The 20114-nt window shown below is 42.0% G+C and overlaps 3 protein-coding genes across 4 annotated transcripts; all 3 read left to right on the forward strand.

Annotated features, from left to right (window-relative positions):
- Positions 1–421: 421 nt before the first annotated feature.
- ptgfr (prostaglandin F receptor (FP)) lies at positions 422–4629 on the forward strand. The gene is made up of 3 exons (XM_041040643.1): positions 422–559; positions 994–1802; positions 3349–4629. The coding sequence occupies exons 2-3, from the start codon at positions 1008–1010 to the stop codon at positions 3646–3648; spliced, it is 1095 nt and encodes a 364-aa protein (XP_040896577.1). The 5' UTR covers positions 422–559; positions 994–1007; the 3' UTR covers positions 3649–4629.
- A 316-nt stretch (positions 4630–4945) lies between these two features.
- On the forward strand, positions 4946–9475 carry btf3l4 (basic transcription factor 3-like 4). Of its 2 annotated transcripts, none has more exons than XM_041041207.1 (6): positions 4946–5048; positions 5307–5368; positions 7104–7217; positions 7316–7517; positions 8903–8962; positions 9127–9475. In XM_041041207.1, the coding sequence occupies exons 2-6, from the start codon at positions 5315–5317 to the stop codon at positions 9171–9173; spliced, it is 477 nt and encodes a 158-aa protein (XP_040897141.1). In that variant the 5' UTR covers positions 4946–5048; positions 5307–5314; the 3' UTR covers positions 9174–9475. The 2 variants fall into 2 exon arrangements, with proteins under 2 accessions (XP_040897141.1, XP_040897139.1); XM_041041205.1 differs by having other exon boundaries at positions 4954–5044.
- Positions 9476–9915: 440 nt separating this feature from the next.
- Positions 9916–18923, forward strand: zfyve9b (zinc finger, FYVE domain containing 9b). The gene is made up of 16 exons (XM_041040378.1): positions 9916–9979; positions 11541–12349; positions 12503–12602; positions 12691–12893; positions 13053–13164; positions 14066–14188; positions 14458–14613; positions 14770–14994; positions 15083–15165; positions 15281–15385; positions 15487–15637; positions 16216–16296; positions 16566–16728; positions 17010–17115; positions 17204–17383; positions 18203–18923. The coding sequence occupies exons 1-16, from the start codon at positions 9916–9918 to the stop codon at positions 18362–18364; spliced, it is 2823 nt and encodes a 940-aa protein (XP_040896312.1). The 3' UTR covers positions 18365–18923.
- The last annotated feature ends 1191 nt before the right edge of the window (positions 18924–20114 follow it).

Raw genomic sequence — 20114 nt, forward strand, 5'->3', positions numbered from 1 at the left:
CACCGTAAGAACTTACTGATAACCTGTTTCTTCGATGTAAAGCAGCAGGATGATCAAACAACCCTGATGGGATGGGAGATTCTGAGTGCATAAAAAGTAAATCAATACAGCATATTACACAGTACAATAATACAATTATATGGGCACGAAACAGGGGATAACGTTTCTATTAGTTGCCCAAACATACTTTATGGTATTACGCGCAGTGACAAGAATAATACCATGCCTATTTAAAAATCCTTATCAGCCACAGTGTAGACACAGAAGTATGCAGATTTTTTTTTTTTTTTTTTTTTCAGAATGCGACAAATGTGTGCAGCCTCCAAGTTGCGCTCTCACTGAAACTTCAGCACCAGCTGAGCGCAGACGGAACAACTGGAACGGCACAGACCGCTGTCGAGGCTGAGGTGTTGAGGAGAGTATTCTCAGGACGTTCAATGGCATTTACCGCCGGGCTGACAGGACGTCACCTTGTTTAATTGACTGTCACATAAGACAGGCGGTGATAAAGGGGCTGTTCACTTAATGGCGAGCTGTGTGAGTGAAGACCAAACCTGAGGTAAGGAACTCCGCCAGATATTCACCATTCTCTATAATTAAGAAAAAGTTACTAGATTTGGAGCAGGCTCGCGAGAGTCCGGGAAAATTGTCATAGTAAACGCGACTCATCAGTATTGACGAAAGTGGCATCGTGTAATCTTCAATAATCATGCTCCAAAAATGATTTCTTGTGGATGAAAAGATGCGTCACTGTTTCAAAATGAGAACTCAAAAGTGAATGTGCACTGTACCGAGAAATGTTGTAAACACTTTAAAGCTGAGTCTGTTACATGTCAGTGAGTTTTGATGGAAGTGATCACGTTTCAATTAAATCTCTCTCCAGACTTTATTTTAAAAAAGCAATTTTTTAAGCCTCAGACATTTTCATTCCAAATTAGTGTTTTTGATGCAAATGGACAATGCAGCCCTTCATCCATTTACCCTCTTCTTCAGATTTCATTTCTGCCATGTCAACCAATGAGAGCTCAGAGTTGGGCTGCAGGTCAGAGGTCAGACCCAACAACAGCACCTGCAGCCAGAAGGAACTGTCCGTCACCACGTCCGTCATCTCCATGACCGTGGGAATCTTCTCCAACAGCCTCGCCATCTTTATCCTGGTCAAATCCTACAACCGCATCCGGATCAAGTCCAGGGCGTCCTTCCTGCTGTTTGCCAGCAGCCTGGTGGTCACAGACCTGCTGGGTCACCTCATCAATGGCTCCCTGGTGCTTTTTGTTTACAGCTCTCACAAGAAATGGGAGACATTTGACCCCCACCACATCCTGTGCAGCATCTTTGGGGCGTGCATGGTTTTCTTTGGCCTGAGCCCTTTGTTCCTGGGAAGTGCCATGGCAGTGGAGCGCTGCATTGGGATCACCAGGCCCATCTTCCATGCCACTGTGTTAACTCACCACCACATGAAAAGGTTGCTGGGTCTCATCTGGTTGCTCGCTGCCCTGGTGGCTGTGCTGCCTGTGCTACTCTGGAGACCCTATCAGGTTCAGAGCTCCAGGAGCTTTTGTTTCTTCCACCTGGAAGAACCCAAAGACTGGCTGGACGTGTTCCTGCCTCTGCTTTTCTCTATGCTTGGGCTTCTGGCCCTGCTGCTGTCCATTGTATGCAACACGCTGACAAGCTGCACTCTGCTGCAGGCCAGACTGTGCCGCAAAGATCACTCCAGAGGTACTTCTTACCACATAGAGATGATCTGCCAGCTCCTGGCCATCATGTTAGTGTCCTGCGTTTGCTGGGGCCCGTTACTGGTAAGAATTTATCTTCAGTGCCTTTAACTTTGCCATATGACATTTAAAAAAAAAAACTGGCTGGCACCTCAGGAGCTCTTGTGAGGTGTTGGGTCGGTTAAGAATTGTGTATTTGCCCATGAAAATGAACTTGAACTTCTTTTTAATCCATGCTTGTATTAAGTAATCTCAATTTGTTAGTAATCACCCACTTAATATTACATTTACATTCCCACATAGTATTACTTTTTTTTTTAAATCTTTAATTCACATTAGCTTGTTGCCAGAGGTGGAGCTGTGATGGATTTTGAGTGACTGTCAGAGACAGTGAGATGGGTTTTGAAATAGGACCGAAACCTGATAGGTCCCATTATTTGTGATGGGTGATGAAAAGTGCTGCTTTTCATTTTGCAGTCTGTCCACCCCACTTATTCCCTGCTGCTGAGCCTCTCATCCCCTCATTTATCACAGCAAGACTCAAACACTTTAATAGTTTGCTGTGCAGCCTTTCTGCTTAATTCCTGTAAAAACTGCAGTATGACCCCTGGACCACACCCACACCCACACACACCCCTGCCCCACTTCTGATTGAACAAGCCAGGCTCTCTCACCTCCTACACAAATGTGCTCTCTACAACGTGGTCACTTCATAGCCCTTATTGCTGCTCCCCAGAGTACACTCCCATCAGCTCAATGCATGCCACACTCCTCACCCCCCAGCACAGTTAAATGGCAAAGCGCTGATCATTTTTCTTACATGATTTTTTTTTTTTTTATGGTTTTGAGCACATTAACTTTAGGTTATCAAAAAACTGTTTTCCCAAATAATATTTTGTTTGATGGCCACAGTACAGAGGAGCTCGAGAAACACCAACCAATTTTTTAGAAAGTCTGGAGACTCAGCGTGGCTGCTGTGAGTAAAGTTTGCTGTGGGTGTGACTTAGCACATAATTGGTCATAATAAAAGTCCAGTGAAAACGTTGAGATGAAAGCGTTGGTGTGTCTGCCAACAGAGCGTGACTGAGTGAGATTGAGGTGGTATTTTAAAACAAGACAGCGCTGTACGTCTGAGGATGTTTTTTTCACTTTAGTCAATAACTGTTTTTATTTCTGAGCCATCGTGTGAAAGATGCCTCTGTATTGAGTTATTTCACATTCGTGCATAATGACTGTGTTGGTTCAAAGATGGCTGATGATAGACACCATTAGTCTCCAAAAGACGAGCCAGAAAACATAATTGCTGCTTTAAAGACTCTTCTGTGTAACAATGACCATGAAAGATTACTCCAGTGAATAATCTTTGAATTACTTACTTACTCAGAGATTTGCATTAGTTATATTAAATAATTCAGTTTAGTGTTGCCTAATTTGTCCAGAACCACCACTGTTAATTGTCTATTTCTGTCTATTAAGGTTTATATGAAATGATTTGTGCACAAACCGCAACATTGCATCTTCAAATATTATTTCTACTGAGCCAGTAAATTAGTAGGTAGAGTTATTTCTGCAGCTGCAGTCTTTCAGCTCCTTACTTTCACTTTTCATTATCTTATGACCATTCCGCCAGATTCATGTCACCATCCTTCGCACCAGAGCCAAAGGCGCTCTGCTGATGGTGATACGTATGGCCACATGGAACCAGATCCTGGACCCCTGGGTCTACATCCTGCTGAGGAGGGCTGTTCTGAGGAAAATCTTCATGTTGTTCCACTGCTGCTGGGACTCGAGGTCTCATGACCTCCGCCGCTGGCAGTGCAGCGTGCTCCGCAGCTCCGTGGAGACCAGCAACTCTGGTGCTGGTCCATCTGACTGCCGTTGCCTTGGCAGGTTACCTCCTGTAGATACTGCGATCAAATCAATCACCTGAACCCTGCGTGGTCCGAACAGAAAAACAGGAGGAAGCTGTGAAGATGCAGAGAACTTTGTTGAAATAAGATCATTTGGAATATTGTACACACAACATAATGAAGAGTTTGTTTTCGTGTTGCTTTTGCAAATTGTTCACCATGAACTGGCAGTATTGTGGTGTATTGTGTAATGTGGGATTCGCTTTTTGTTCTTAACATTCAGCTGTGTGTATTCATCAGAGACTCCAAACAGTATCTGTATAAAATGCTCACAGTGCTCGTAAAATATCAGAGTTAGGTTAATTCTGCTGAAATTTGCACACGGTAGCTCCAGCCTGTGTTCTTAAGTTCATCTAAGGATTTTTTTTTTCTTTTGTTTTTTAAACCAAATATGTTTGATTCTCTTGGTCTTATTTTATCACTGGCAGTGGCCCTGGTCAAAAACACACTATAACCCTGTGTTTTTGCTCTCACATGTGAATAGTAAAGTGATGTGGAATTGTGATGTAATCAGTCAGCTAATACAGGCTACATGTGACGTCTGGATTATAATGTGAACACTGCTCAGCAGGTTAATGTAGTTAATGTAGGCTGACCAGAACACAGGTTTATTACATTACACTGCTGTTATGATCAGTTTTGATCCAGTCTACAGAGATTTTATGTCTTATTTATTCATACTGTGATGATAATACTGTATCATCACAGTCTAGTCATCTTTTAATGAGCATTGTAATTATACTGTCACTGTAAACTGCTGATTTATTGTTTGGGAATTTCAACCCGGATGTGGGATGGGAAAGCTCCGTAATTTTACTACAACATTTATATCTATCTATCTATCTAGCTATCTATCTGAGCTCTTTCATTAGAAGATCATCATCACCATTATGATAATTGTCAGGCAGTCAGTGGTCTGTTGTTAGGTGATATGTACACTTAAGTAAAATGTGATGCTCTGTAAAAGTGCTACTATGTAGTATGTCATCTTCCTCTCGTGAAATCAGTTTTCAATCTCACGGCTAAACCGTGTAATAAAGGTGAAGTGGCAAAAGAAGAAAAAAACTTACTGAGCAAATTTAATGCTGTGAAAAATTGTTTTGTTATAATGGGTGGGAGGCAGCATAATGTGTGTGAGGAGGGATTAATTTTCCACCCAAAACATATTTTGAGAAAGCACATGAGCATTTATTCATGTCGTGTAAAAAGTGTCCTGTGGGCGGCAGCACTGTGCCCAAATTTGGTTGGAGACAAAGAAGAAGAACACATATGGTGTGTGACGTAATCACTTCCTCATAGACTCCATCTTTCAACAGCGCATGTGTGAGAGTGTGTGTGTGAGAGTGTGTGTATGTGTGTGTAGTCTGTTAGGCCACAGTGTTGTGTTTTCATCTCTACAGCAGCTGAACAGACAGAGCAGGTTGATCAGACGAAGTGTCGGATATTTTTGCAGATATATTTTATTTCCCTGTCTCTTCTGTTGGTTTGTTCTTGATATGGTGTATTTAAGCAGCTGAATCTCTGGAGGCTGGACTTTTATTTCTGTTTCATATCCTGGCCAGTTCATGTTGTTGCTACAGCTAATGTTGCAGCTCAGAGTCGACAGGGAAAACAGCAGCACATCTGCCATTTAGCTACTTACACATAACCTTCATTTGTTTTAAACGTCTCACTGTAGGTGAGAACATGAATCAAGAAAAACTGGCAAAACTTCAAGCCCAGGTCCGGATAGGAGGAAAGGTAAGCTGACACCCAGGAAGTGGTCCATTGCTTGTATTAGGAAGATGTAATGTTACCTTAGCTGGGACTATCTTGGCATTTTGTAGGTCTCTCTCTCTCTCTGTGTATGTTTGTGTTTTTTTTTAATCCTCCTGCTCAGTATGTCAGGTAAAGAAAGCTACACCAGGCACTGACACTAATTTTAAAACGTGACAACTTTTACAGTGTGTTCTTAGCATTTACTAACCTTAACATTTGGATAACACTGACTTTGCAATAATTATAGCTAAAATTCAGACTTTTGAGATCACGTTTTTATTTACAGCAGCATGAATGCAGATAAATGCCTGGTCTTTCAGAATGAGCATTACTCACATTCAAAGGATTATAGCTCAAATAAAAATTTATATACATTTTACTTATATACAATGGGTATGGAAAGTATTCAGACCCCCTTAAATTTTTCACTGTTATATTGCAGCTGTTTGCTAAAATCATTTAAGTTCATTTTTTTTTTCCCCCCTCAATGTACACACAGCACCCCATATTGAAAGAGAAACAAAAAACTTGAAATTTTTGCAGCTTTATTAAAAAAGAAAAACTGAAATATCACACAGCCATAAGTATTCAGACATAGAAGCACCCTTTTGAGCTAATACAGCCATGAGTCTTTTTGGGAATGATACAAGTTTTTCACACCTGGATTTGGGGATCCTCTGCCATTCTTCCTTGCAGATCCTCTCCAGTTCTGTCAGGTTGGATGGTTAACAGGTGTGCTTAGGGTCATTGTCTTGTTGGAAGGTGAACCTTCAGCCCAGCCTGAGGTCCTGAGCACTCTGGAGAAAGTTTTCATCCAGGATATCCCTGTACTTGGCCGCATTCATCTTTCCTTCAATTGCAACCAGTCGTCCTGTTCCTGCAACTGAAAAACACCCCCACAGCATGATGCTGCCACCACCATGCTTCACTGTTGGGACTGTATTGGACAAGTGATGAGCAGTGCCTGGTTTTCTCCACACATACAGCTTAGAATTAAGGCCAAAAAGTTCTATCTTGGTCTCATCAGACAAGAGAATCTTATTTCTCACCATCCTGGAATCCTTCAGGTGTTTTTTTTTTTTTTTTTTAGCAAACTCCATGCAGGCTTTCATGTGCGCGCCACAATTCTGTCTCTGAGCTCTTCACACAGTTCCTTTAACCTCATGATCCTCATTTGCTCTGACATGCACTGTGAGCTGTAAGGTCTTTTATAGACAGGTGTGTGGCCTTCCTAATCAAGTCCAATCAGTAGAATCAAACACAGCTGGACTCCAATGAAGGTGTAGAACCATCTCAAGGATGATTAGAAGAAATGGACAGCACCTGAGTTAAATATATCAGGGTCACAGTAAAGGGTCTGAATACATATGGCCGTGTGATATTTCAGTTTTTCTTTTTTAATAAATCTGCAAAAATTTCAACAATTTTGTGTTTGTCTGTTAATATGGGGCGCTGTGTGTACTTCAATGAGGGGAAAATGAATTTAAATGATTTTAGCAAATGGCTGCAATATAACAAAGAGTGAAAAATTTAAGGGGGTCTGAATATTTTCTGTACCCACTGTAGATGTGGTCCATGTAAAGTCATTATTTAAAACATTATTGTATTGTGTTTACAAAACAATAATGTACAAAAACAATAAGCTGCATTAGGATGTAACAAAAACAGAACATGTAAACAGAATTTGAACAGTATGTTTAAAAAAAAATGGTTTTAGGGCTCTGCACGCAGAAAGAAGAAGGTGGTTCACAGAACTGCAACAGCTGATGACAAAAAGCTCCAGAGTTCACTGAAGAAGTTGGCTGTCAACAACATTGCTGGAATTGAGGAGGTAAATTGGTATGGGTCTACTGCACCAGAATCTCAGCACACCTTTTGGTACACACGTGATTTTGAGTGTATGCATACTGAGCTGTCTTCTTTTTTCAGGTGAACATGATCAAAGACGACGGGACTGTGATCCACTTTAACAACCCAAAAGTTCAGGCCTCTCTGTCCGCAAACACCTTCGCCATCACGGGCCACGCTGAGACCAAGCAGCTGACAGAGATGCTTCCAGGCATCCTCAGTCAACTGGGAGCAGACAGCCTCAGCAGCCTGCGCAAACTGGCAGAACAGTTCCCTCGGCAAGGTGGGTGCGCTGAGAGCTGTCAGACGTCTGTCATTTCACAGTTCATATGTAAGAGGAAGGTGAGAAGTTGTGTCATAGCTCTGTACTGAGTCTTGATATAAAACTGCAAAAAGTGAGAGCTATCTGATGAAGAATATGAATTTCCATTACTTGGAAATAATTTTTGCATCAACATTATTGTGTTTCCCAACGCAGACGCAAGACACGTCGTGTTGAAAAATCCAGTTTTCACTGCTGTTAAGCTGACAGTTTATATTTTGCCTTTTAGTTATGATTAGTCACTTCCTGTGACTCATCACCACAGTTTTGTTCCATGGAAAGATGAGATCTAACAACACCTCTATTGTGGCTTAGGATGGCGTATATTTGCATATCTGCCTTGCCTTTGTGGACAGGCCAGAGTGTCCATCAAATAAAATGGACTCCCTTCTCCGTTACTCTACTTACATTTTCTCTCTTTTCCCATTAAACTACTTCTATGTAGTTTTTCTTCAGGGTCTAAGGATAGACAGTGGGGTATGTTTCTAAAGCCCTAGTTTGAGATTTCAGCCTGTATGAATAAATTCCTTTATTTCACTTGGGATTATGGTATTATGTGCAGTAAGGTCAGAAAAGGCATCATGGAGGTCACAGCACCGCTGCCAGTCACTGAGTGATAGAAAGGTGAAATTTTTTCCTCTATTGGAGTTTTGTGTTTTAGTGGAAGTGTAGTAATGATCCTTGCTTCTATAACTCCAAAATTATCATTAGTTTCTATAAAGGTAGGGCTGGTGTTATTCTGTGTATTTCTTATTGCCAACAAATCTCATGAAAATACCAAACCCAGCAAAGTGGTAGTCCATAAATCAAAACTTATATTGAACCCTTTCATATATCTCAAATGTCCCCAGCCTGTCTCAGCCACAAGTCCATTCATTCCTCGAGAAACCCCTTAGTAAATGTTTAAAAAACAAATCACAATTACATGGTTTCATTTTTTTAAATGGATAATGTAAAAAATATTTTTTAGACTATTTTCAGCTGTGGATTAATACACATTTGGTGTGACTGAGTCAAAATAGAATAGTGCAAGTGTAAGTTACAATGAAGGAAAATGCCACTGCATGTGGCTCACTTATGACTTCTTGATAGATTTTGGAAACTAATGGAGCTCTGTGGCACAGAGGAATAAGATGTATTGAGCTTTGGACACACAGATGATGCTCATCAACTGTATGGATTGTTTTTGGTTTTGGTCTTTTCTTGGAAATTTGTTGACAATAAGAAAAATGTAGAATATTACCAGACTTATCCTGAAAGAACATATTACATACCCGGTTACAGTCATTTATTATCCAAAGATAAAGCTATAATATGTCTTTTTTTATTTTTACATTTCATCTCAGCTCTCGACAGCAAAGCTTCAAAGGCAGAGGACATTGAGGAAGAGGATGATGATGTTCCAGGTACGGACCATCAGATAAATAAAAGTCTGATAGTTTGTTTGCTAGTTTTTGTGTACACACACACTGTGCATTTCATTTTCATTTTGGAGAATAGCAGAGAAAATACAGATCCATTCCGAACTGATTTCCTCTGATTTACTATTTCACATTGTGTTGTTCTGCAGAACTGGTGGAGAACTTCGATGAAGCCTCAAAGAACGAGGCAAACTGAAGCCCATGAGGTTCGTGTGCTCATGGACTGGACTGCAGTGAAACAATAAATCTTTTTAGTCCAGTTATCCAGACACGTTGGACACTATTCCCACAGAACCGGAGACTTTTACACTTTACAATGACCCAGAGTCAGACTGGCTCTGGCTTGTGCACTTATAAAACAAATGCTCGGTTGCTGGTAAAAGGTTAAATCTCTTCACCACATTTCCAGTCATGGTCAGGATTACAGTGGCCATTAAAGCGAGTCTTAAGACTTTTCTCTTTTTTGTTTATGAAATAAAATAAAAGTGGTTTAACATTTTTGGTTTGATGGTGCTGTGGTCATTGAGAAGATTTTGCAACCGTTAATGGTTTTATTCTATTTTGTATTTATATATATATATATATTATTCAGTTTTGCATGGAAATGATCTACTAATACAATGACGCTGGCATTCTGAAAGCTTACATATTTCCTACAGTGTGCAAGGTTGTGCATGCAGGCAGGGCTTTTCATATCTGGCAGCATAGCTCTGTTGTCTTGGCTTGTTCGCTGTTCTGCGGGCTGTGTAGACAGCGAACTGGGGAGGGACATTTCTGCACACCTCTTGAGTTTCTTCAAAGAGCCGCAGAGAGACACAGGGGAGGAGGGGGATCACACAGAGGGGGGCAGAGAGGCGAAATCATCCCATCCTCCGCTTGTCAGCGAGGCATTGCTGCTCGAATCCGTTTTCCTCGGCACTCGGATGTAACGGGATAAAATGCTGAAGTTCTTCTCTGCGCGGGATGACGAGAATGAAAGCCTTCTGGGAGCAATAACAGAGGGTAAGAAATGCATTGATTTCAATGGGGTGGGGATGTTTCTAGCCTACTCCCCATTCATTACTAAGGTGTTACAGGATGATGATACTGCGCGTCTGTGTTTGTCACAGAAAAACGCTGATACAGCATTTGGCTGCGCGCATAGTCCGCATCACCTGAAACGCGCGCACTTGTGTGTGTTTTGCGCACATACCCGTGTGAAGGCAGGCTGCGTACACAACACACGCTGTCCGCAGACTCCTCCAATGCCTCAATAAACATCACCTCAGTGAGGTGTCCTGCGTGGTCTGGTGTTGTTAACGGGATGCGGGGTGAGTGTCGCATTGCCGCCGGCCTCTGTGCCTGCGAGCGGATTAAACATTTGCACGTGTATTGAATGCGTCACTGTCCCGGGCAAGCGAGCGCTCAGTGAGTCGGATCGGTGCAGCCCCGTCGCCTTTTCGGGAAACCTTCACTCTGTGGCCCGCAGCTGAAACGACACGGTCCGCCTTTTTTTTTCTTTAATGGTTTTTGTGAAGGAGCTGCAATGCAGTTCAATCTGGAAAATTAGTTATTTCACCCGTTTAGGGTTTTTTTTTTACACATGGGACCAGATCCTTTCCATCAAATATTGCATTTTGCAGTTTTGTGCCAAACCACCTATCTCACAGTGTAGCAAAAACATTTTAATGTATAAACTGAGCAGGCTGTTGCTTTACCAAATGAGTTCTTTAATGGTTGTTTTAGTCATCTCAGCTGCTCCTGAGTCATAACTATTCATGAATCACTGGCATCATTGAGCTCAATGAAACACCAAGCTAAAGCTTGATGCATTAACTCCCTTTGCATTGTGTGCTGGTGGGGTAGAGTAATAGTTATTGTGTGATCACCATATTAGGGGAGGCTGCTGAAACAGTAATTGGCTGTAATCAGTTGAGGAATTTGCCTTCCTCTAAGATCTGATGTTGAGATTATGAATGGGGTGATTACAGAATGGAGTAGCGATGACTGTGTTTGCCTTTACATGTTGTGTACACTCAGTGTATAACTTAGATCCCAACCATTTTATTTCCACACACATTTGTAAATGTGTGTTTGGTCTGTTTCCAAAGGCATAAAAATAACAAAATCAACTGTAAATCCTCAAGGTACCATACAGGCATTCAGTATGAGATGATGTACAGAGCCAATTAAACACAGAACCAATATTGAACTTTTTGTTCTCTGGGGAACCAGCAGCTACCTGGTGTCATCAATCATTTCTACAACCAATACTGGTTCTGCATCAATTCTTAGTCCACACCAAACCTCATTTCTTAAAACTGTTCACCGTCTGTTCTGTGATCAGCTCAGGCTCAGCTCTCAAGGACGACCAAATGCTATTGCTGCCTTTAGTGATGATTGAGAGCCCTGAGGTGTGTTAGAGGTGATGATGTGAATTAACACATGCTGTTAAATGACCACTTAGCACATGTGAACACCTAATGAGTCATTATTAATGAGCATGCACGTGTGTGTGCGCTTGACAGAAAGAGAGATAAAGACAATGAGTGTTCATGATATCATCATGTTCCCCTCGAAATAGATGAAGGAGACAATCCGTCTCTTCAGGACACCAAGCATCACTGGCTGAACAGGCCCTGCCTGCTGGTGCTCAAAGATGGGGATATGTCTAAACCTGGATTGGACTGCGGGCAGATCAGACCGGAATCTCCCTCTAAAGCTGCTTCAGATGCAACAGCCAGAACCACTTTTGCCTCATGTGAGCAGAAACCAACTGAACATCCCGTCAAAATTGTTTCACCCTCCCAGCTGGAGGAGGGCAGCTGCACTGTGACCGCCATCTCCTCATGGGGCGAGAATTGTTTTGGGGAGTCATCCAGCCCCCTGGTGCTGAGTCCTGCTGAAGCTGCGTGGCCAGAGGAGGAGGCAGAGGGGGAGGAGAAGAAACCCCAGGCTCTCCCATCAAAGGAGGACTCTGTGATTGAGGAGAAGGAGCTGGAGGAGAGTGGGCTGGAGCAGCAGCAAGAGCAGAGCTCAGAGGCAACTGCAACACCTTCTGCTCTTTCACATGAGGAGGCACATGGCAGAGAATCCAGGGAGATCCAGAGTCAGTTTGAGACGGCCACATCTAACGGAAGAGATGAAACAAACACCAGCAAGGCCCAGGCAGCCAGTGGGGAGGGAGCCATGGCAGACTCTGCGGCCTCCCCTGGGGATCCCGATAATGAGTGCCAGCAAAACCCTGCTGGTATTCTGTCCAAGGATCGGGGCAGTGTCCTTGGAGAGGTAGCACCAGTGTGGGTCCCTGATGCTCAGGCACAGGTCTGCATGAAGTGTGGGGTAAAGTTTACATTTACCAAGAGGAGGCACCACTGCCGCGCTTGTGGGAAGGTGAGCATAACTTTATGTTTATGTCTTGTGCAGAATTTACAATAAAAAGTAATTGGATGTCCCCAAGTAAAAAATGACTTGATAGGCTGTTGTGTGAAATGTGTGTGTGTCTGTCCTTATGTGGTGTGTGCATGTGCATGGGTGTATCGTCAGGTGTTTTGTGCACTTTGCTCCAATCTGAAGTTCAGACTTACACATCTGGACGGCAAGGAGGGACGAGTTTGTGTTTCCTGTCACTCAACTCTCATCAAAAGTGAGGACAGATTAGATTTTTTTGTTAACGCTAAAAGTTTTTTTTTTTAGTTTAATGAAAATTTGAATAAGTAACATTTTCACCTCAGGGACACCTCCAAGGGGAAAAAGGAGAGTGTGGTTTGCTGATGAAATCCTCACCAATAAGCAGTCAGAGTCTGCTCCGACCACACCAGTCAGAGGGGCAACATTCTCGCCGCTGACGAGACGAGCGCTGGGTGGGGCGGTTAAAAATCCTGTGGGTTCGCCGCAGATCGGGAGATCCTCGCGGCCGCATGGGACGTCTATCAGTGTAGGATCACCCAAAACATGACACCACAGACAGATTGCAGAGGACATGATGCCTGTTGTTCTGTGATTAAGAGTAAAACAAATATAAAATCAATAAATTTCAGTTAACACAACACAAAACAAAACGGGCCCACTCCTTCCTGTCTTCCTCTTCCTGTAGGAGGCCTGTGGTCCTTATGGCTGGGGAACCACAGCCATAGTGAGCAGCTCTGTCAACCTCATCCCCCTGGATGGCCTGCCTCCTATCCTGACCTCCACAGGAGTCAAAGGAGGTAATTTGAGCATGAGAATCAAAAGATTTGGCAACATGACTTTGCCTCCTTATTCACGGTAGCACACATACCGGTATTTTCCTGACCTTGAAAAGTACGCTTCCATGCCTTGCTCAGAGAGATGGGAGCTCCATGTGCAGAGTAGATAGCACAAAGTGAGGTGAAGGACAGTTTGATGATGACAAAAGAAAGGACAAATGTTGTAAAGTGACAGCAGCAATTACAGAGTAATGCTGAATAGCCTAAATGAACACTTTCAAGCTTGAAAGATTAATCAGTGATTCCTGCCAGTATCTTTCATCCACAATTACTTTTAAGACATATTAAGGATTCCTTTCAGCTTATTAAATCCCTACAGCCACCTCAAAGGTTGCAGGATAGAGACAAGTGTTACATTTGCAGCCGCCGACTTAAAATGCCTAAACATAGTGCTAAACATAGTGCCACAAACTAATGTGGTTCTTTACGCACAAGACTAGTTTGTATAACTACCCCTCTGATTTATATTCAGCTTTGTCCAGTTGTTGTACCTTGTGCGCATAACCCAGGTCCTTGAGCTAGTCTTTGTGTTTGTGCTGTTAAATGGAGCCTGTATTTTATTAGTGCAACTCCCTTGTGCTGTTACTGTAAATAATAATGTAGACCCATCTTGCCTGGTTAAACAGAGGCATTTAAAAATAATAGCATTAATAAAATCTGCCTGCCCTTGCATCTTATTTAGAGCTGGGTGCAGTGGTTATTAATCCGTACACCGCTGTATGCAATTCATTTTCAAACATTAATCTTTTTGTGAAGCTAGCTTCTTCTTTTTTTTTTAAATTGGCTCTTGCAAGCTCAAAGCACTTTCCAAAGACACTATAGTCTAGTAGCAGTAATACTATGGTTTTTTTTTTTCCGTCAGACTACACTGTGGAGGAACAGCCTTCTGAGATCCTGCTCATTCAGGAACTGGAGAGCGGCAGGCCCAAGCCCCTGGTGTTTGTCCTCAATGCAAACCTACTTGCTATGGTCAAGCTGGTCAACTGTATGCCCTTTTATTTATTTGCACCGAATGATAAAATGTACATAAAGCATTATATTGCTAGCATTCTGTTAACAGTTTCAACACATATTGTGTGGTTTTAAAGTCAAATACAGGAACTAGAAATTCAAAGAGAAAAGAATTACTTTTATACATTCTACACCTTATACGTTCACATTCCCCCGCTGTACTTCTCTATTTAGGAATTCATATTCTCTTTAAAAGAAAATGTTCTTGTTGACCCCTGAGGTTGTGCCTTGGTTGTGTAACAGATGTTAACAGGAAGTGCTGGTGCGTGACGACAAAGGGGATGCATGCTGTGGGCCAGGTGGAGGTGGTGGTGCTATTGCAGTGCCTGCCTGAAGAAAAAAGCTTCCCCAAAGACATTTTCAGCCATTTCATCCAGCTGTACAGGGACACCCTCACAGGTCAGAGCCACTTGTACTAAAATGCAGTTATACACTTTTAATCTCTAATCCAGCCAATTTGAAAAACAGCCTCAGTGCACTGACTCTTATCTTTCTTTAAGTGTTTTTTTTCCCACTATAATTGCACATCTGTCTTTTTCCTCTTTATTTCCATAGGGAAGGTTGTGAAACACCTGTCGCTCTCCCTGTTCGGCAGTAGTTTCTTAGGCAGTGAGGAACATGCAGGCTTTCTGTATGTCCAGTCCACTCTCCAGTCCCTTCAAGGTCTACCTCTGCCAAACCAGCCCTACCTCTTTGGCCTGCTGGTCCACAGAGCAGAGGTAGCCTGGGCTAAAGCCTTCCCCTTGCGTCTCATGCTGCGACTGGGGGCCGAGTACAGATGTAAATCAGGTGTTAGTATGAAATCTTGCATCTGTAATGCTACACGTTTCCTCTCAAACTACCCACTGTCTTTCTCTTGTTCTTCCAGTTTACCCATGCCCTCTGTACAGTGTGCGCTTTAGGAAGCCCTTGTTTGGGGAAATAGGTCACACCATAATGAGACTACTGGTGGTGAGTGCAACATTTTGTAACAACCTCTGTTTGATGGTGTTACAAAACCATCATTAACAGGAAGTTTAGTGTTGCAACCTTTGCATCTTATTAAGTTCCTCCTATCCTGTTCCAGGATTTTAGGAATTACCGTTACAGCCTTCCAATGGTGCCGGGGCTCACTGTGGATCTAGAGGCTCAGAGGACCTGCATAAAGATACCGACCACTGGGTATAATGAGGTTAGACTGAGCCTTCAAATGCCTCACAGTTAATTCTAAGGTCGTGTGTTTTTCATCATTCGTCATGTCTCTTTCCTTTCTGCTCGCTTGTCTCACATCAGCTAATGAAGGCTTTGAATAAATCCAATGAGCATGTGCTGGCCATAGGGGCATGCTTCAATGAGACTGCAGACTCCCACCTCATCTGTGTCCAAGGAGATGGTGGCCAGTACCAGACTCAAGCCATCAGCATCCACAATCAGCCACGCAAAGGTGGGGCATAACAGGATACTGGTATCAGATTCATGGTATCAGAGTCTGGACTCAGTGTCCTGTAATCAAGTGGAACTGAAGGACATTCATCAGAATCAGAAATTTAGTGGGGGAGTCCTGACTCACTGATAAAATAATTTATCTTCTGTTTAGGGAAACTCCGATGCTTATGTGATATACTACACTAAAAAGTAAGAGATCAGCACACATAGAGAGATAAATTCAATAATTCAATTTGTATTTTTTTACTAGAAACAATTTGGAGTAATTGTCTAACCATACAACTGAATTGTGGATTTTAATGTTACACTGAATTCATAGATAGATAGATAGATATATACACCACATAGATACATAGATAGAACTTATACAGTTAGCAGTTCAACTGGAAATTGCCCAAGGGGAAATGTAAGTGATGCAAAAGGCAGCTTGGGTTCAAGTGGCCAGTTGTATCCAGTCAGTGGTGCACTTTCCCTTATATAACACTAGGTGATGCTACATGATCATTTTTAAAGGCTGATTATAAGTGGACTGAAACCTCAGGGTTTGTCTCTAAAGATGTTTTTGTTTTGTTACAGTCACTGGATCGTGCTTCTTTATATTCAGCAGTGCTCTGAAAGCGTCTGCAGGATGTCTGGCCAAGTCCAGCATTGTTGAAGGTAGGATGTCCACACAGAGGGGAGTCAGGTTGACCTTGACTTGTACCTTCCTGCTTGCAGGAAATTTACTGTTTGCACCTTTTAGTAGTAGGGCATATTATTCATTCAGAATGTGCTGATCTTTGTGTGTGTGTGTCTGTGTACATTTTAACAGACTGTTTGTCTAGGCGTGTGTACTTGTTGATGTATGTGAGTGTGTGTGTGGGTGTGCTTCCCCATTGGTGTCCGTTTGTGTGTGTTTCTCCTGTATCGCTGTCCCCTCTCCCCAGATGGGTTGATGGTGCAGATCACTGTGGAAACCATGGCAGAGCTCCGCCGGTCGCTACGGGAGATGAAAGACTACACCGTCACCTGTGGAAGGCTTGACCAATCAGACAGCCAGGAGCTTGTTTGTGTACAGTGGGTGGAGGAAAAATGCACTGTGAATAAGGGGTGAGTGTGTCCGCTTGTTTAAAGTTCATGTGGCAGCTACAGAGTTAAGCTTTTGTCCTCAAACAGAACAATACAACAATCACATTCAAACATAGATGAATGAATGAAAATGTTCAAAAGGCTTAGAATTAGTAGGTAATGGTTAGAAAAAAAAGTCTATGATTTTTAGGAGTTTAAAGTCCTCTTTAATTCAGTGGTGGTAATCCAGAGGCTTTAATATCATCCAACCTAACCCTACGGTATCTTAATTTACTTGTGTTTACTTTAATTGTGTCCCGCAGAGTTATAAGCCCCATTGATGGGAAATCCATGGAGTCCATCAGCAGTACGAAGATGTTCCAGAAGTCAGAATACAAAGAAAACGGGAAGATCATCCGCTGGACAGAAGTACATGTGATGATCTGCTGAAAATATCAACCTAAGTCCACCTGAAACTGTCTCCTTCCCTTGACATTTGTGTGAATGTGTTGTGTAGGTGTTCTTCCTGCAGAGAGGGGATCGACCCAAAGGAGCAGCGACTGACTCCGCTGAACACAACCGGCTAACAGAGCGGATTGCCCGGGCATTTTGCTTGGCACTGTGTCCACACCTCAAACTGCTGAAGGAGGACGGGATGGCCAAACTAGGCCTGCGCGTCACTTTCGACTCTCAAGAGGTCAGAAAAAATGTCCCCTTATATCAGGTTAAACTCGGCTTTGTAAGCATCAAATGTGTCTACGCAGCCCTAAAAAGGCAAAACATAATAACCATACACTTTCAGAATTAATAATTTCTCTGAAACTGACATGAAATGTGCAGTTACCACAAAACAGAGTTTAAAGCCAAGTGAGGCTGCAATAACTGCAGTCTGGCTGTGATCTGGTGAGGTTAAGTTACCTATAAATCACATTTAAATGTATTTAATGGTTGACCTCTGTGAACTATGGACTTCAAATAATCAAAATAGAGTTTATTTTCCCACACAAACTGGTTAAAATGGAAAGAAAACCCAAAAAACACATATTGTCTATCTAGTGTGCAGTTGTTGGACCAGCTTGAAAACTTTAATCCTTTATTATCTTAAGTGTTTCTGTGGTTCCTGCTCTCTGCCATTTTACAGCAGAATAGGTCTAAAACTCTTCTTTTTCCTTGGACATTTAATTGTTTTCCAAGCAATAGTTTATATGTGTTTTTTATTGAGTGGTAAAATATTTGGTTTCTATGTTATAGACTCGGTGGTACTCCACTAACGTTTTGAGAAGTTTCATCAGCATGGGATTCAGTTTCAGTGTCCAGCTTTTCCTAAAAGTCTCCTCCATTTAAATTTAATGAAATGAAAAATAGTCAAATGTCTGTTTATTGTAAAGACACACATTGGTCCATCTGCAGTGAGGAGAACTTGTGACTCATATAATGCATAGTTGTAAAGTTTATAACGCAACCTGCTGGGTGTGACTATATTAAAACTAATTAGGGGTTTGTTTTGTAATTTCAGGTGGGATTTGTGGCTGGGAGCAATGGGCAGCCCCTCCCAGCTCGGTACCTCAACGCCCTGGATAGCGTGCTGATCCCTGTCATACACAGCAGGGGGTGCAAGAGGGGCGACGAGCCCATCGTGATGGAGCTTATCTTTTACATCCTGGAGAACATCACTTAGAGTGCGCACACACCCCACAATTTCATCTTTTCAACCCTGACCACAACTCTGTCTCCGGCACTTCTCACCAGTGCTGCCATCGGTTTCAAGGCAAAAAAAAAAAAAAGCATTCAAAGGGCGAACCAGACCACATCCAAGGTCTGCATCCATCTCATCCACTCGCGAGTAGAGAGAAGTGGTTTTGACTCTTTAGCGGTTTTCTGATCTCACTCTGCCCTGCAGCAGACAATCTGGGTACGCATGAAACCTACGATGGGCCATCAGATCAGGGGGCTGTACTTGCACTGTAGTAGCAACTTCATAGCTTGATATCATTTAAGTCACAATGTTAAATACAATTTCCAATATGGAGAAAACCTTTAAAGTGGGAGCTGGATTTAGCCCCATCACCTTAAAGCAAAGAGAAAAGAGAATGTCTTGAAGTACTGTATGTGGTAGATCTGTAGAAATTTGATGCACACACTGAATGAATGAATGCCTAGAGAATGTTTTCATACTGGATGTATTTTAAGTGACTGCTCCTGAAATGTAATGTTAGCCTGGAATTAAACTTGCAACAATGATTGAACGGCTGCCTGTTTATCCAGGACCGTCTGCACAACACTCAAGTACAATTTGGAGTACTTATACTTTAGCTAATTATTACAATTTTACACATCTTTATACTTCTGCTTCGCTACCATTCAGGGAAATGTTGCATCTGTTCAACTTCTTTAATTACAAGTTAGTTTGCAGATCAAAATCTTACACACAAAACATTTGTATTTTATAAAATATGATGCATAGTTATAAAGTAGATTAATGGAGCTGTATCACCTTGAGACACCACTTGTAACAGGATTAATATGCCAGGTATTAATTTACAAGTGATTTTGAATGTTTTTTCGGAGCGACATAATAGTGTTATTGATTCTTTGCTATGCTATTATTTATCTCAAGGCCTCTCGCAATTATCTTGTAACTGAATCCCAACCATTGTTAAGAGATGAAACAATATATAAAGTAGGAAAATTAGCTCCAGCTCAAACAGCTACATTAATTATTTACAATGATTAACACAGACAGGGCATTCTGCTGAATGATGGATGATGTTAGTTTTCATACTGTGATTTACTACACAGTAAGTGCATTTTGTTGATAATACTTCTGTGCTTTAAGATTCGGAATGGTTTACTTTCACTTTTAATCGGGTATTTTTAAATTGCGGTATCAATGATTTTACTGAAGTAAAGGATATGATATTTGTTAACTGGTTAAAGCCAGTTTCAAATTAAGTCATTTCCTGCCCACAGTATCAGTTTCACAGAGGAACTTCAAGGCAGTTTACGGTGAAAGGAAAGCTGTGCTTCCAGTATGTAGCTGTTTTCATTTTACATTCTGGATCAGTGGTTTAATTAGCTTATACGAATTAGGATTCTTAATGAAAGGAACAGCTTTTTACAGAGTAATATTTAAATATGACCCAGTTTCTGTCCCCAGTGACCCAGCTGTTTAGTTGGGTGAGCATAGATCCGGATGCTTTCTCTCTGCATCTTACAATGAATATTTTCAAACAAAACAGAATGGGTCCCTTGTTTACTTCCTACTTGCTCCACATACTTGGGATAGCCAAGACAAGAGGCACAAGCAAGCAATGCAAATACTTTCATTCTTCGTTGCAACACAGCACAATGCCAGAGTCCTGACAACTAACTGAAAGCTTTTTCAGCAAGTTGCACACACAGCAAGCACTTATTCTGAGAGTAAAAGA

This window comes from Toxotes jaculatrix, chromosome 6 (genome assembly GCF_017976425.1).
Source record: "Toxotes jaculatrix isolate fToxJac2 chromosome 6, fToxJac2.pri, whole genome shotgun sequence".
Taxonomy (NCBI): domain Eukaryota; kingdom Metazoa; phylum Chordata; class Actinopteri; family Toxotidae; genus Toxotes; species Toxotes jaculatrix.